This window comes from Nycticebus coucang, chromosome 1 (genome assembly GCF_027406575.1).
Source record: "Nycticebus coucang isolate mNycCou1 chromosome 1, mNycCou1.pri, whole genome shotgun sequence".
Taxonomy (NCBI): Eukaryota; Metazoa; Chordata; class Mammalia; order Primates; family Lorisidae; genus Nycticebus; species Nycticebus coucang.
Genome location: NC_069780.1, coordinates 133,317,271 through 133,334,525, shown reverse-complemented (window position 1 = coordinate 133,334,525; position 17,255 = coordinate 133,317,271). Strand labels below are relative to the sequence as shown.

The window sequence follows — 17,255 nt, the reverse complement described above, 5'->3', positions numbered from 1 at the left end:
TTTTTCTCCAAAGAGACAAAAACTCTTTAAAGATTAAGATTCTTCACTACTATTAGTAGTAATACTGTTACTATTGACATATACAGAGGGTGCCAACAAAATGTATAAACAATTTAAGCGAGAAAAAAACTGTATTAAAATTGTAATACTGAAGTCACATTTAGGTAAACATTATAGGTATATATTGAGTATTACAATTTTAATACAGTTTTTTCCTTGCTTAAAATGTGCATACATGTTTTGGCACCCTCCAATATTGAAGTTCATGAAAAATCAATTACAGCTTAAGTTTTCAATTTTTATTTGTACAATGAGACAAATTTTAGCATTATAAAAGCAGTTCTACAAAAGGAATGTTTACATTATACTTTAGTACCTTCAGTTGTACGTTAACTATTCAGCATAAATATCACTAGCCAAAGAAATATACTCTTTTGTTGTACATTTCCTTTGTTGCTATTTTAAGACATTAATATTATGAGTCAAATGGAAGTTGTTTATTTTACCTAAATTAACCTTTGAGTTACAGTAAGTTGTTCTCCAAATTTATAAAGCAGTAAAGTCATCTGATATAAGCAATTAGATTAGTTCATTGATTTCAGTAGATTTTTATTAAGTTTCTTGCTTTGTGCCAGAGGGTATAGAAAGATGAATGAGTTGACAGGGAATGGTGTATGAGAATAGGCTACAGCCTGTTTGTGAAAATAAAAGCAATTGCCACCCTTAATAAACAATAAGATATACCTAGATAAATATCCATGAACAACCATAAAATATGCAACCATAAGATAAGTGGATGAGTGAATGAATGGATGGATGGATCCATGGTTGGACAGGCAGAGACAGAGAGTTACCTACTAAATTAACATTAGTATTGTGATTAATCGTGTTGCAATATTATGTTGTCTAAATATGTGTTAACTTTTTAAAATATTAAGGTTGACAGATTTGCAATGGAATTAGAACAGAGTCGGGATTTGAACAATACCATAGTACATATTGACATGGATGCTTTCTATGCAGCTGTAGAAATGAGGGACAATCCAGAATTGAAGGACAAACCCATTGCTGTAGGATCAGTGAGTATGTTGGTAAGTTGGAAAAGATTAAAAACAAAAATGAAATTTTGTAATGTATTTAAGTAAGCCTTACTGGTTCATGAAGGAGGAATTCTTTACTGAGGTCCTCAAGTTTGCTGAGTATTTTTCTGGGTTTCTGATATATGCTCACTCAATATTTTGAACATACTTTAAGTTACTAGTTTTTATTTTCATTTGACAAAAGTCAAACTCAGAGAAATGTTTAATAACTCACCCAAAGTTATAAACCTGGTAAATGATAGAGTGACATAGTATCTTTCCATTGCAAATTAAATTTTTTGTAGGTAACTGTTCTGGTTGAAGAGAAGTAAAAAAAGGAAATGTTCTAAAGCAGAAGTGATGGGCAGGCCAAAACCAGCCTGCTACCCATTTCTGTAAATAAATTTTATTGGAATAAAGTCACACTAATGTATTTATTACCATTGTTGTACTAAAAGACAGAGCCAGTAATTGCAACAGAGACCATGTGATTTATAAAGGCTAAAGTGATTACTATCTACTTTTATAGAAAAGGTTTGCCAATCCCAGTTCCAGAGTAACATAGTTCATTAATGTGGTACATTTAGAATGCATTTAAATTATTTACCCCATGACTTGGAAACTTTGTTTTTCTGCTTATTATGTTGCCCTCCTTTTTACCACTCCAGCCATGAAAGGTAAAAATGACCAGGACAGCTATATGTAGTCAAAAATGTGTTGGGGATTAAAAGTAGTGACTTTTTGGATTTGGGTATTAAAAAACATACTACAGAAACAAGGAGATGTATTCCCTGTTCCTAACTCCTTCCACTGACTTAGATAACTGTAAACCCAATTCCTACAGAGTTATTATTTTATCATAAAGTTATAATTTATTCTTTATCTCTGTTTCCATGAGTATGTAGGTTACTGACAACTCTTGTCCCAAAAAAATGTTTATTGAAAGGATACCCCTCTTTCCTACAAACCACTAATAAATATTTGAAAAAAATTAACTTTATTAAGATATAACACTGTAAATTTATATATGTACATATGTATGTACATACACACATACTATAGCCATATTAAAAGTAAACTGATTGCTTGTGAGATCCAGAAAATATTTATTTTCCTACAATTTCTATCCTCCTAAAAGTTGGTTATTATTTCCAAATTCAAAATGATTATTTGTTATATTTAAGCTAACATTACCCCCTTTTAATGTTTTTAATGTTTCTCTTGTAATGGGATTAAAGCATAATTGTTTTTATCCTACTAAAAAAAGTATAGCTATAAATTAATGAGAGTGATGGTACATACATGTTTGATTATTCTAGTCTATTAAAGGTAGAATTCTTTTGGGGTCAATTTGTTTGGTTTTTGGAATGTTCTAAGTTGACACTGATAGTTGAAACTTAGACCCTGTAGCAGTTATCTATTGCTTTATAACAAACCCCTTTAGTACTTAGTAGACAACCATTAATTTGCTCAGGATTCCGTAATTTGAACGGGATTTAATGGCAATGGCTCAACTCCACCTCTACTTGGGGTTAAGTAGGGCTATTTAACTGAGGCTGTAAGATCCCAGATAGCTTCACTCACATGTCTGGCACTTTAACTGAGGTGAATAGAATGGCTTCCAGCCTTGCCTTCAAACTTTTTCCTCTCTGTATGATGCATTATCATGTAGTAATCTACCCCAAGATCTTGACAGTGGTTGCTGAGTCATAAAAAGCAAAGGCAGAAGCCATTCTTAGGGCCTGAGTTTCAGGAATCAAACAGTGTCATTTCCCTCACTTTCTTTTTATGAAAGCAAGTCACAACACAAGTCACTTGACAGGAGGAACTAGAACCCACCTTTTGATAAGAGTAATTGTAAAATATTGTGGTTGTGATTTATACTCTGCCACAAACCCCAAAGTTAGAGAATTTCCATCTAAAATTTTGTTTCTACTCTACTATAGATCTAGTATTCATATCAAGTCCATTAGACGTTATTTGTATTGGTTTGTCTTTCTAGTGCTCTCTTTATTTTTTGTTTCAAATGGTGACCATGGATTATTCTAGTTTTGAATACTATCGAGACTTTTTAAATGTCACTTAAAAATCATTAATGGAAAATAGATACTATTCTGAAATAAGTTATTCATTTGATTATTGTATTTTGCATTTCTTTGGATTTTCACTTGAGATTCAAACAAGGATTCCATTTATGATACATTTTTTTTCATAACTGGTATTATAGTCTGTCACATTGACATAGACTATTGTCAGATATTATCATCAACAAGGTTTAATACTCTTCTTTTTACTCTCATACTTTTTTAGTTTGATCTCCTAGTCAAAATGTTTTCAACAAAAGAAAATATTCAAGCCTTAAGAAATAAAACTTAATTTTTAGTTATTTTTAAGCTTTAATCACTTTATTTTGGAGATATAATTTGGCTAATCATATGTTACACTTTTCTTTTTTGTTGTATGTGAAAAATTACCCGAATCTCAGACAGAGCAAATCCTAAAAATATTCTATTATACTATACTGTTACTTTTACATGACAGCTATACTATTGGTACTATACTATTACTTTATAACTATTTTATACTATTTGCTATACCATTACTTTTATATAATATCACCCACTGTCATCCAAACTTTGATATATACTATATTACCAGTGAAATTTAGTTACCAGAAATATAAGAGAACTTTTTCATTAGCACAGTCTTACTTATTACTGGTATCACATTATGAATAGGTACAGTAGTAGCAGAGGATCATGATATCATAATATTATGATAGGATAAAGTCAAATCTTAGTTTAAGACAATGGCCTATAAAAGAAATGTCCTTGAATTGCACATTATAATGTGTTTCTTGTGAATCAATATGTCCACTTAAGTTTGTATATTTTTTTTCTACGTGGTCAATTCTCTTTCAGTCTACTTCAAATTACCATGCAAGGAGGTTTGGAGTTCGTGCAGCCATGCCAGGATTTATTGCGAAGAGACTCTGCCCACAACTTATTATAGTACCCCCAAACTTTGACAAATACCGAGCTGTGAGTAAAGAGGTAAGTTGATGTCTCACCTTACTTACAGCCTTTTATTAGTCTCCTGTCACCTGCAGAGTCAATTCCAAATGCCTTAGCACATCAAGATTTGGTCTTAGTTTTCCCTTTTGTCTCCCCTCTTACCACTTCTTCATCTTTGCATTTAATACTGAGCTGCATATAGTACCCAGAACATATCATTCCATTTTCCAGTTTTTTGCCTTTCCATGAATTTTTTATTTGCTTAGAAAACTCTTTTATCTCCCTAAACTTTTAATAGAATATATAATTAAATTTAGCTATTTTTATTAATGCGAAATATACATTTTTCTTTATAATTTACAGAATCAACTCATCATTAATGTCAACCTCTTTTCTGAATAAATTTATCGGGGTTGTTAAACGATGGCAAAATTCACTTAGTTTTGATTAGCTATTTTCTTTGTCCCACAATCTAATAAAGATGCTTATGGGCATTTACTATCTAAGAGACTGATAATCAAAAAGAAAAGGGGTTAATTCGTTGCTTTGGAAAGGATCTCCAAAATAGATTTTATTATTTACTGAAATTGCCAAACTCTCATTATGAAAAAATTTCATATTTTGTATTTTTGATGACAACTGGCCTATTATGCGGTGCTGGAATTTAGTTTAGTTTTCTTTTTTTAACAGCTGCTGGAATGTGAAGGAATTTTATTTTTGAATTGAAATTCTAGAATGCTACATCGCAAACTATAAAAGTAAAATGCAGTGTGTTAAAGACTAGCTGAATGGAAACATTAAAAATACTATGGCCTAGTAATATTACCATTTAGTCATGGAAGTAGTCTTTAAATTCACTCATCTTACTTGTATTCTACCTCATTTCCCCTAGAAATGACATTCTGCCCCAAGTTTAAAAACAAATTTTTTTATTCTTCTAAAAACAATATGAAAGCAAGTACTTTGTGCCTGCCTCTGAACAAATGGTAGAGGGGGGAAGCAGACTCACTTTTGGCTATTCTTTATCTCTTTTACTTAATGTCTGCTTAAAAAGAGATAAAGGGTTAACCATAAATATTATTAGGCTTATAATACGTTTGACAAAATCCTACAAAGAGTGGGTAAGAAAGACTTTTAAGTTATACTTTAACTCAGTAAAACTTCAGACAGTATGCCAGTGAGAACTGAAACAATTACTTATGTAATCTATTTATTTATGTTAAGTTAGAGAACAAATTTGAGCAGGATCTAGCTACTTTATGCAGATAATAAGTGAGTTTTTAGATGTAAAGAGATACGGCACAAATTCATCACTGACTACAGATACATTGTTATTTATGGCTTGGTTTGAAAGCTTAAAAGAAAAGCTATTTTTGTTTTATCCAAAATATTGCATTAACTTTGTTCTTTGTTCTTGGAGCTCTGCGTGCTTGATTTTTACTGGAACATGTCCTTTTTAGTTCTTACAGCAGTACACTATGAAAGGAAGTTAATAAGTACTCGACAATGTCTTTAGGAAGTACTTATTCAGAATCTTAGTTGCCTGCCAGCTACAGATCTCCTAGAGTTTTATTTTCACTAGAAAGATTCTATTTGCGTACCTTATAAAAATGATTTTTTTCTATAAGAACAAAGCTAATTAAGGAACTCTGAGTAAAACTTGGCCAAGCTTTATATCACCATTTTCTAAAATTTCCCTTGACTCAGCTGTTCATAATTACTAAAGCTAATTACTTAAGCTTAAAAGCTTTCCTTTTATAAAACAAGGAAAACTTTTTTTCATGATATAGTAGACATATTTTAAATGCTAGATGGAGGCATAACATAATTCAGCAAATATGTTTTCTTTCTTTCTTTTTTTTTTCTTTTTGAGACAGAGTCTATGTCACCTTTGGTAGATTGCTATGGCATCACAGCTCCACAGCAACCTCAACCTCTTTGGGCCTAAGCCATTCTCTTGCCTCAGCCTCCCAAGTAGCTGGGACTACAGGCACCTGCCACAGTGCCCGGCAGGTGCCTGTTCGTGTCCAATTTAAAATAATAAACTATTTAGACACTTAATGGATACCTTGTATATAATTTTTTTTTTTGAGACCGTCTTGTTCTGTCCTCCCAGCTAAAGTGCAGTGGCATCATCACAGCTCACTGCAAACTCCCAACTCCTCGGCTCAAGTGATTGTCCTGCCTCAGCCTCCTGAGTAGCTGGAAGTGTAGTCATGCACTACCACACCTGGCTCATTTTTTCTAGTTTTGGTAGAGATGGGGTCTCACTGTTGGCCAATTTTATGGCCACAAGTCTTGATAAAGCTTACTCGGGCTGATCAAACTCCTGACCTCAAGTGATCCTCCCACTCTAGCCTCCCAGAGTATAAGAACTACAAGTATGAGCCACCATGCCCAGCTCTGTGTGTATTTCTTTTATCCCAACATTCAACTACATATTTTCTCCCACCATTTAATATAGTCATGGAATTAGACCACAAATTTTGTCACCTTTTCTATTACAGATCCTAATAAGCAATACAGCTTCATTTTCTTGTATGGATACATGAATTAATATATGTATTGAGTGAAATTTTATGTGTGTATTTGTAATATGTTACAATTAATTGAAATATATCTACTTTCTAAAGCAACATAGTACCTTTATGTAAAATTATCCCTTTTTAAAGTGAATAAAAACCATCATAAAAGGTGAGAGAGCATAGAATCCTATTGTTTCCATTTCTTCTTTTGACCAGCTATCTGAAACCTTAACCTTAACTCTTTACTTTTTTTTCTGTGCCTACCAGAATAGTGCTGAGATTTATTTGAATTACTTACTATACTATAACTAGATATAGGTGGATAAATAGATTGCATCAAGTGAAGCTGTTTCATGGTCATCTCCCCTCATGATCTATTTTAATACAAAAGAGAATTTTGACAAATATGCCTTGGTAGTAAATTATTTATTCCTCAAATCCATAAGCTATTGATTGTGGGATAGTTACTGTAGTCCCAAAGTAAGAATATTAATGTTTCTTATCAGCTATATGACAGATAAAAGTTTTGCCAGGGTACGGGCGGTGCCTGTGGCTCAGTCGGTAGGGCGCCGGCCCCATATACTGAGGGTGATGGGTTCAAACCCGGCCCCGGCCAAACTGCAACCAAAAAATAGCCAGGCGTTGTGGTGGGCACCTGTAGTCCCAGCTACTTGGGAGGCTGAGGCAAGAGAATCGCTGAAGCCCAGGAGTTGGAGGTTGCTGTGAGCTGTGTGAGGCCACGGCACTCTACCAAGGGCCATAAGGTAAGACTCTGTCTCTACAAAAAAAAAAAAAAAAAAAAAGTTTTGCCAGGGTAGTATAATTTAAATCTTTTTTGTTCCTTTTGCAGGTTAAGGAAATACTTGCTGATTATGATCCCAATTTTATGGCCACAAGTCTTGATGAAGCTTACTTGAATATAACAAAGCACTTACAGGAAAGACAAAACTGGCCTGATGACAAAAGAAGGTATTTCATCAGAAACTCTGTAGAAAATGGTAAGCAATGCATTATGACTATCCAACTAAAAAACAAAAATAACAACTCTTTGAATTAATTTAGCACTTGTAGGTGGCAGGATTAAATGTACCTTTAGAAAAACAAAAAATCAAGGAGTGAAAATATACCAATAAGTTTTCTGAGTTAATTGTATGTAATATAGCTTATAAACCAAATGAGATTTTTTTTTTTTTTTTGATTGTAGTTGTCATTGTTGTTTGGCAGGCCCGGGCTGGATTAGAACCCACCAGCTCTGGTGTATGTGACTGGTGCCTTAACTGCTTGAGCTACAGGTGCAGAGCCCCAAATGAGATTGTTAAATCTCTAGGCTTTGAGTATGCAGAGTCTTTGAACAAAGTAATTTTATAGCAGTTATTTTTCTAAGACTGACTAACAAAGGATCTGGATTGCATTGAAGCTGAGGAAGTTATCTTTTAAAGGTGGACCCCCACCCCACCCCACCCTTTTTTTTTGCTAAAAGATGATGAGGCTCAAATAGATCAAAACATTGGGTGATTTCATTTTTCATTTCCCAAAATTTCCATAATCTAATTATATAGCAATTATGACTGTTTTTAAACCCTACCAAAATTAATGGCTCCCTACTACCTTCTTTGCCTTAGACTTTATTATGATTCTTTTATGTACAATGGAACAGAAGTATCAGGACTCCCAATGGTTTTTTTTTTTTTTTTTTTTTTTTGTAGAGACAGAGTCTCACTTTATGGCCCTCGGTAGAGTGCCGTGGCCTCACACAGCTCACAGCAACCTCCAACTCCTGGACTTAAGCGATTCTCTTGCCTCAGCTTCCCGAGTAGCTGGGACTACAGGCGCCTACCACAACGCCCAGCTATTTTTTTTTTTTTTTTGGTTGCAGTTCATCCGGGGCCGGGTTTGAACCTGCCACCCTTGGTATATGGGGCCGGCACCTTACCGACTAAGCCACAGGCGCCGCCCTCCCAATGGTTTTTTTAAACAACCCCTTTAGTACATATCCAAAGCAATGCCAAGAAACATGCAGTTATTATACATACTGCTTCTAGCCCTTTGTCAAAGGTATGATTACTTCAGATGTCTGAGCTGCCTTGGACCCCTGAGCAAATTCACTCTAAAACGGTGATAGAGGGGTTTGCTCACAACCCACATTTCATATGCATAATTTATTGACTGCTTCAGAGGGGAAAATCTGTTTGTAACTTTCTCTGTCACAAAAATGGCATAGAATTCTAATTTTCTCACATTGTATGGGAATCACATCATTTGGAACAAGTTTAATGTGGACATCAAATCACAACTTCTTTACCTTTTTTAAACCCCTAAGAGATATGCATCTCTTTTTTCTTTAACACAAGTGTTAAACAAAAATCATAATTTCTGGACAAAAGGCCCGTAGAGCAAAAGGTTGCCATCTAGGTATGATGCTTTAATCCTAGTATTGTATTCTCATCACCTCAGTTGTGGGAGGATAAAGATATTTCTGTCAGAAAGCAAAGAAGAAACTACTTTTGCTGTTAAGTTACACAGCTAGGCCTGCCTCACAGAGAAGCAGAATGAAGTTCAGATAAAAAAGGAACTGCACCATTCTGCAGCAGCTCTGATAATGTACCAGAAGGCAACACGTTGATTCACCTGGTGGCAGAATCAATCTGATGATAGAGGCATCAGGTACAAAACATAGCATAAGGAACTGCAGAAGGGCTCATGAACGTGGCAGGTGCCTCCCTTGATCTGCAGTTTTTCTGCATTTCTTTTTACCTTGACTTCTACACCCATCCAGATGGGGAGAAGGGCTTCAAGTAGAAATTATTTCAGCTGTTTCACACTTTTAATCCCTTCTGAATTACTCTGCATTTTAAAACCAGAATGTAGAAAATGAGAAGGACTAAAGCACGTAAATAACAGCTTGTAAGTTTGAAATTAGGCCTTATTGTGTATGTGTCCTGGGAATTCAGATCTGGAAAGCATCTGACTTAATAACATCCATAACTTACTTGATGTTACAAATACACTTTAATGTTTTTTTTAGAAGACTTTTTTTTTTTTTTTTTTGCAGTTTTTGGCCGGGGTCAGATTTGAACCCACCACCTCAGGTATATGGGACCGGCGCCCTACTCACTGATCCACAGGTTCCACCCCTACTTTAATTTTTTTTTTAAGACAGAGTCTTGCTTTGTTGCCCAGACTGGGGTACAGAGGCATCATCATAGCTCACTGCAACCTCAGACTCCTGCCATAGCCTCCCAAGTAGTTGAAACTTCAAGCACATGCCGTAATTCCTGGCTAATTTTTCTGTTTTTAGTAAAAATGGGGTCTGGCTCTTACTGAGGCTGGTCTCAAACTCCTGACCTCAAGTGATCCTTCTACTTTGGCCAAACTGCTAGTATGACAGGCATGAGCCACCACACCAGTTCCATACTTTAAATTTTGAAAATAACCAGATATTTGTCATATTATTTACATTATCTTTAGCAAACTTTCCTAAACATCTAAGTTCATTTTTAAAGTGAAATATACTCAGATGTGTCTTGAAACTAGAAATTTAATTTTTGCTTCTGTGTTTAATTTAGAAAACATTTGTATGTAATAAAATTATGAAATGGGATCAGAAAGCTCTCTTGTTAATTATTATAAACTTAAACTGTATTTCTTCTACATTAAGCCTAGAAAATAATCCTTTATTTATTTATTTATTTATTTATTTTTAGAGACAGAGTCTCACTTTGTTGCCCTCGGTAGAGTGCTATGGCATCACAGCTCACAGCAACCTCCAGCTCTTGGGCTTAGTCGATTCTCTTGCCTCAGCCTCCCGAGTAGCTGGGACTACAGGCGCCCACCACAATGCCCAACTATTTTTTGTTGTAGTTTGGCCGGGGCCAGGTTCACCCTGCCACCCTCAGTATATGGGGCTGGTGCCCTACTCACTGAGCCATAGGCACTGCCCCCAGAAAATAATCTTTAATGGATTTGTTCATTAGGACATTTTTAGTATGGGTATAAATGTAAGTGTATTTTCTAGTTCATTTATGACAAATGCAAATAAAATGAGGCAATAACCAGGTTGATATTTTTACTTTACTTTTTAATGGTAATAGTTCACAGCCTATTGATGATAGTTAAGGTTCTTTTCCTTAAACTTGGACTGTGGTTAATCCGATCAGACCTTAGGAATTTGTATGCTTAAAGAAGTGTAACTTTCAGAGGTAGTTTCTTTTTTTTTCTTTTCTTTTTTTCTTTTTTTTTTGGTGACAGAGCCTCAAGCTGTCGCCCTGGGTAGAGTGCCATGGCATCACAGCTCACAGCAACCTCCAACTCATGGGCTTAAGCAACTCTCTTGCCTCGGCCTCCCAAGTAGCTGGGACTATAGGCGCCAGTCACAATGCCCAGCTATTTTTTGGTTGTAGTTGTCATTGTTGTTTGGCAGGCCCGGGTTGGATTAGAACCCACCAGCTCTGGTGTATGTAGCTGGTGCCTTAGCCGCTTGAGCTACAGGCACCGAGCTGAGAGGTAGTTTCTATTTATTGCAAATGTGCCCTTAGTAAAAGTGATACTTCATAAACAAGGAAGTTGAAATTAAAATCAGCATTTGAAAAAAGAAAAATTCAGATTATTTTAACATCTGAGGTTTCTTATATGAATAAAGGAGAATTAAGGTTTTACATATAAAAACAAAACTTCTTTTTCAGGTATAATTATTCTATATTATTTAATGCCTTTTCCCTCTATTAATGTTCTTACTGTAAGAAAATTATAATTTAAGATGGTTCTTTTGTTTCCTAAAGAAGAACAAAAGAAAATACTTTTTGTTTAAGAAAAAAATAATATTAATTGAAACCTAATTCTGAGTTTCTATTAATTTAGATACAAAAATCAGTGAGTTTTAAATAGGCTATTTCCTTTTAATATGTATGCTGAAGAAATAGGTACTCTTTAAGAAAAGCTCGTAATCAGTGTTCTCTTTGTTAAAGTTACAAAATATAAATGATAAATGATAGCATTTCTGATCTTGTTGCTATAAACTAAATAGATTTGTCTTCAGAAATAAGGTAAGGAAAACAAACTTATGAAGTATGTACTTCTTAAAATGAAGGTGAGTTACTGTTCCTTTATAATTTAGATAAACCAGGAAATAAAGTTAATAAACTGAACGAGCATGAACGATCCATCTCTCCACTACTTTTTGAAGACAGTCTTCCTGATTTGCAGCCCTCAGGAAATCCTTTCCAAATGAACTTTGAAGAACAAAATAATCCTCAAATACTCCAAAACTTGGTTGTTTTTGGAACATCGGCTGAGGAAGTGGTAAAGGAAATTCGTTTCAGAATCGAGCAAAAAACAAAACTGACAGCCAGTGCAGGTAAATAAAAGGATATGCATGGCCACTATGATTATAATTTTGCTACTGGCTAATACAGGTGTAATATTTGTAGTTTCTGATTATAAAGTATATAATATTTTACTTATCCATTCTTTGATTTAGCCTCTTACAACTTCACCGATTTAGAATAGCTGTGAATCTATAGATAAATTGGAATTAAGCAGACAAGTGTATGAGCCAGAAGAAAAAACTGTCATAAATCTTATGTAGCTATCCTCTTTTAAATATATTTTAATTGATTTTGCATGTAATACTTGATTATTAGTTTTTCCTTGGGAAACTTCAGGCCTGTCCAAGATTATATTGCAGGAGAAAACCCAGATGGCCATAAGGTAGGAGACAAAAGAAACACCAATTAGCAGTGTACCATTCTAGGACCATCTGGTAAAAGGAAAAATGGGTTTATATATGTCAATAATCCCTGAGAGCATCACTTTGTCTTAGTGTAATAGCTGATGTTCATTATGAGGACCTTGAATTGTCTTATAAAAGCCATACTATGATTAATTTAATCTTTCTTTCCATACCAAAGCATAATAATGAATAATAAATTTTAGGAAGATGTACATATTATAAAAATTGAAATGAACTGTTTAAAAATATATTTTAATATACCTATTTCAAATTATCTTAATCATCGAGACTCCTATAGATTATAAAGTCACCTTTCTGAAAAATAGTAATTTGCTTTGTAAGTAACATAAAAGGATGAGCCAAATTATCCTTATTTTAAATATACTATAACTTAGAATCTATGATTTTTTTCATTACATGGATAATCTATGCAAAAAATCTTTTCAAAGAATAAGCATTCATCCTAAATTATATTCTGAATCTTTTCTGAGAAAGATGTAGAACCACTATAAAACAATCCTGTATTCCTACTAAAGGCAATGAGTAAACCAATAATAACACTTATTATTACTCAGCTCAGAAACTACTCTTAAGTTTTAAAATATTGTGGTGAATTAAATGTTACTCATTTCTGCTTCCACAATAACTAATAGAATTTCTTTTCCTATAACCATAGCAGGCCCTAGGGATATGTATGGTAATTAAATATTATTTTTAAAATAGCATTAAATATCATTTCAGATTTTTTTCACTTATTATTTTTTCTGTTTTGCCTTTGCATGTTTAAAAATCATATATATCAATTTCTTTGAGTCATCAGAGTGTTTTTCTTTTAAGGCATTGCTCCAAATACAATGTTAGCAAAAATATGCAGTGATAAGCATAAGCCAAATGGACAATACCAAATTCTTCCCAACAGAGAAGCTGTGATGGACTTTATCAAGGACTTACCCATTAGAAAGGTGAGATTTTATATAAAATTTATCATCTATATGTGTTCTCTGAATTCTAAAGAGATACTGTTTAGGTTGATAGTAATTCTTTGCTGACAAATTTTGAAATAATAGATAACAAGCAGGAACTATAATGGGTGATTAAATTTGAGCTTGAAAAAAAATCTTTCTATGAAACCTTTAAAGTGAGGTTTGGAGCTTATTGCTGGAAATTTTTGTTTGTTTTTGTTGCAGTTTTGGCCGGGGCTGGGTTTGAACCCACCACCCTCGATATATGGGGCCGATGCCCTACTCACTGAGCCACAGTGCCACCCTGCTGGAAATTTTTTTGAAAGGAATAGATGATAGACTTTCAAGTGATCTGCCAAGGATAAGGGAAATAAAAAGAATATTTGTAAGAGTCCTTTCAAATATTGCTTTACTTTACCAGATTGCTACCAGATTAATAGGCATGAAACTTCAAAGAGATTTAGAATTTCAATTGTTTTTGACAAAAAAAATAAGCCAAAATACTTTACGGTTTTTTTAATGGTAAATATATCCCTCAGGGCTTCCAGAAAGGGTGTAATTTATAATTCTTTATTAGAGCTTTTAGTTTTTCTGTATATGTAGACTTTTTAAAAAATAATTGTACCATATGCTTCATATATTACAGTATATGATGTTCTAGGACAGTGGTTGTCAACCTTCCTAATGCCGCGACCCTTTAATTCAGTTCCTCGTGTTGTGGTGACCCCCACAAACATAAAATTTTTTTGTTGCTATAGTAGCAACTACTATAGCAACGAACTACTATAGCAACGAAAATAATTTTATGGTTGTGGGGTTACCACAACATGAGGAACTGTATTAAAGGATTGCAGCATTAGGAAAGTTGAGAACCACTGTTCTAGGACTTTCCTCACTCACCATAATGTAACTGAATGAATTTAAATATTTTTCAGTACTTAGAAGAAAGGCTATGTCAAAGTATATTATATATAATGATTTCTGAACAGTGTATATAAGGTGTGGCTATAAAGCAGTGTTTTACAATGTGTTTTTCAAGGTATGACTAGACATTCTGTTAAAAAAAAATTCTACAGTCAAAAAACAGAGTATACCACTCTTGGTGGGTCAGTGTGTATTCATAAATCTTGCATTAAAAAGTTTCATTTAAATTTGTTTATCTTATCGCTTCTTGGCCTCTGGGTAAGAGCAAGTGTAAATTTGTTTATCTCACCATTTCACAAGTTTGTATGACCAAAGCTTTCCTTTCTTAATGCCTTTTAGAATTCCATGAAACTCTAGGAAATGTGATCAAAAAGTAATTAAAGCGGGTGGGACGTGGTCGCTCACTGGGAGCCACTCTGGGAGGCTGAGGTCAGTGGATAGCTTGAGTTCAGGGGATTACTTGAGCTCAGGAGTTCAAGACCAGCTTGAGCAAGAGTGAGACCTCGTCTCTACTAAAAATGAAAGAACTAAGGCAAGAAGATTGCTTGAGCCCAAGAGTTGGAGGTTTGCTGTGAGCTAGGACGCCATGACACTCTACCAATGGTGACAAAGTGAGACTGTCTCAAAAAAAAAAAGTAAACCAATTTTCTTATATGATTTGTGAAGAAAGTCACATTATTCATACCTTTTATTCATTATAAAAGGTAATGTGAGTTTAATCTGAATTCTTACCTTCCTGCAAAAAACTATTAATGATAAATATTGATTCTTTTTTAGGTTTCTGGAGTAGGAAAAGTTACAGAGAAAATGTTAAAGGCTCTTGGAATTATTACTTGCACAGAGCTCTACCAACAGAGGGCATTGCTTTCTCTCCTTTTTCCTGAAACATCTTGGCATTATTTCCTTCATATCTCCCTGGGATTAGGTTCAACGTACCTGGAAAGGTATCTATATGTATAGTTGTTCTGCTTTTTCTTTATCGTTTGCTGAAATACCAGTTTTAACCATTGAAATGATCCTATATTGATAACAGTTTTAAAATTCTTATAGGCTAGTTTAATTCAAAATACAATATTTGAATTAGAGTCAACAGATTGGATGTGGGAGAAAAGGAAAAGAAGAATAAAGAATCACTCCTGAGTTGTTGGCTTTAGCTGTCGGGTAAGAAGAACAAGAGGAATAATGATGGCTACTTTCTTTTCTGACCCTGCTTTGTTCTTTGTTCAGAACGTCAGGGAAATTCTAGTCATCAGGTTGTTGAGGAAAGAAAGATAGATCATAGTTGATATTTCACCCTTTATGCAAAGAGATTTAGTGATTCTTTGAAAGCCCAAAGGAACTAACTACATTTGTTGTCTTTTCCAGATTTGTAAACGATTCATTCATTCAATACTGAGTACCTTACTTTGTGCTGGGCATTGTTCGAGGCACTGGGGATACATTGAATAGAACAAAGTCCTGCCTTTATGGAGTTTACAGACTGGTGTGAGAGATAGAAAATAAACAAATAAATGAAAATAAAGCAAAGTGGAAGCACAGAAAATGACTTGGTGTTAAGTGTAGGAGTAAGGGGCAGTCATCCAGAGGCAGCAACCTGAAAGAGCCAGCCATACAAAACCCAAGAGAAGAGGGAACCAGCTAGAGGAAAGATTTTATTCCCTGCCACTCTTTCATCCAGGTCTTAAAAAGAGGAACTATAAAGGTAGAAGGGTTAACTGTTGTGGTGGGTGAAAAGAAGGGAATTTTAAAAGAATGGGAATCATAGAAGTCAACATTGGGCAATATTTTTATAATTTGTTATCTACCTCAAATGACTCCTTTATATTCTTGTACTTAAACTAAAAGACAATAACAAAATCACTGAGGATGCATATAAAATTGATTAACCAATTAAGCCTGCTAGATCTTAGAGATTACAAGGCTTGCTATATTGCTTTACTCATTTCTTCCTACTCATCATTCTTTTGTGTCCCTAGTTACATCTTCAGTGGATGTAATGAGAGACAAAGATATCACAGCACTATAAATAATCTAGTATTTGAAGATAATTGGAATAAAACTTGATTCAAAAAATTATCCTCTTTGTATTTCCATAATGCTGAAAAGCAATATAGTTCTGATATGAAATAGCATATATTAACCCATGATGAGATGCAGGTAAGGCTTTTGAGTGAAAAGAGCAAGCCTGCCTTCCCCATCTATATTCTCTATTCTTCTACTTTGCTTTGTTTTTTAAATACAAAATACTTCTACCATATTCCATATTTACTTCTATATTTGTTTATCTGTCTCCCTCCAGTGGAATGTAAGTTTCTTAAGGGCAGATACTTTGTCCATGTTGTTCATAATTGTATCTCCAAGTTCTAGAACAGTGCTTTAGTCATAAGTTCACTAAATTTCTGGAAAATGAATAATTTGCATGTCATTTCAACTTTTCAGTTTCAAGTCCTATCAGAGCAGCTAAAATCCAGCCAAACTTGGTGGTTCAGATTTTCCAATCTTCATCCTATTGCTGTGTACCGAATACTGATTGAGGTTCTATAAAGTGATATAAATGAATAAAGAATAGGGGATAGAAGAAAAAAGTTAATGTACTAAGTCAGAAACTAGATAATTGTTATTATATTATTTAAAACCTAATTATATCCCATAAGTGCAAACTGTTACACTACTACCTTCCTATTGTTTTTTTGTTTTGTTTTGAGACAGAGTCTCACTTTGTTCCTCCCCTTCCCCGAGATCTGTGGCGTCATAGCTCACAGCAACCTCAGACTCTTGGGCTCAAGCCATCCTCCTGCCTCAGCCTCTCGAGTAGCTGGGACTACAAGTGCTTGCCATAGCACTGGGCTATTTTTAGGGGTGGAGGTCTCGCTCTGGCTCAGGCTGGTCTTGAACTCCAGAGCTCAGGCAATCCACCCGCCTTGACCTCCCGGAGTGCTAGGATTATAGGCATGAGCCACCACACCCAGCCCCTCCTACTGGTTTTTATAGGTTGTGGGGTTTTTATAGGTTGTGAATTTTGA

The 17,255-nt window shown here is 34.5% G+C and overlaps 1 protein-coding gene across 6 annotated transcripts in view; it reads left to right on the top strand.

Moving 5' to 3' along the window:
• Positions 1-17,255, top strand: part of POLK (DNA polymerase kappa) — a 76,024-nt gene that overhangs the window by 42,960 nt on the left and 15,809 nt on the right. For all 6 annotated transcript variants that reach the window (XM_053588445.1, XM_053588470.1, XM_053588454.1 and 3 more), the window contains exons 4-9: positions 939-1,091; positions 4,001-4,132; positions 7,469-7,616; positions 11,732-11,971; positions 13,184-13,308; positions 15,010-15,176. In XM_053588445.1, coding sequence (XP_053444420.1) covers positions 939-1,091; positions 4,001-4,132; positions 7,469-7,616; positions 11,732-11,971; positions 13,184-13,308; positions 15,010-15,176 — 965 coding nt within the window. The remainder of the gene's footprint in view (positions 1-938; positions 1,092-4,000; positions 4,133-7,468; positions 7,617-11,731; positions 11,972-13,183; positions 13,309-15,009; positions 15,177-17,255) is intronic.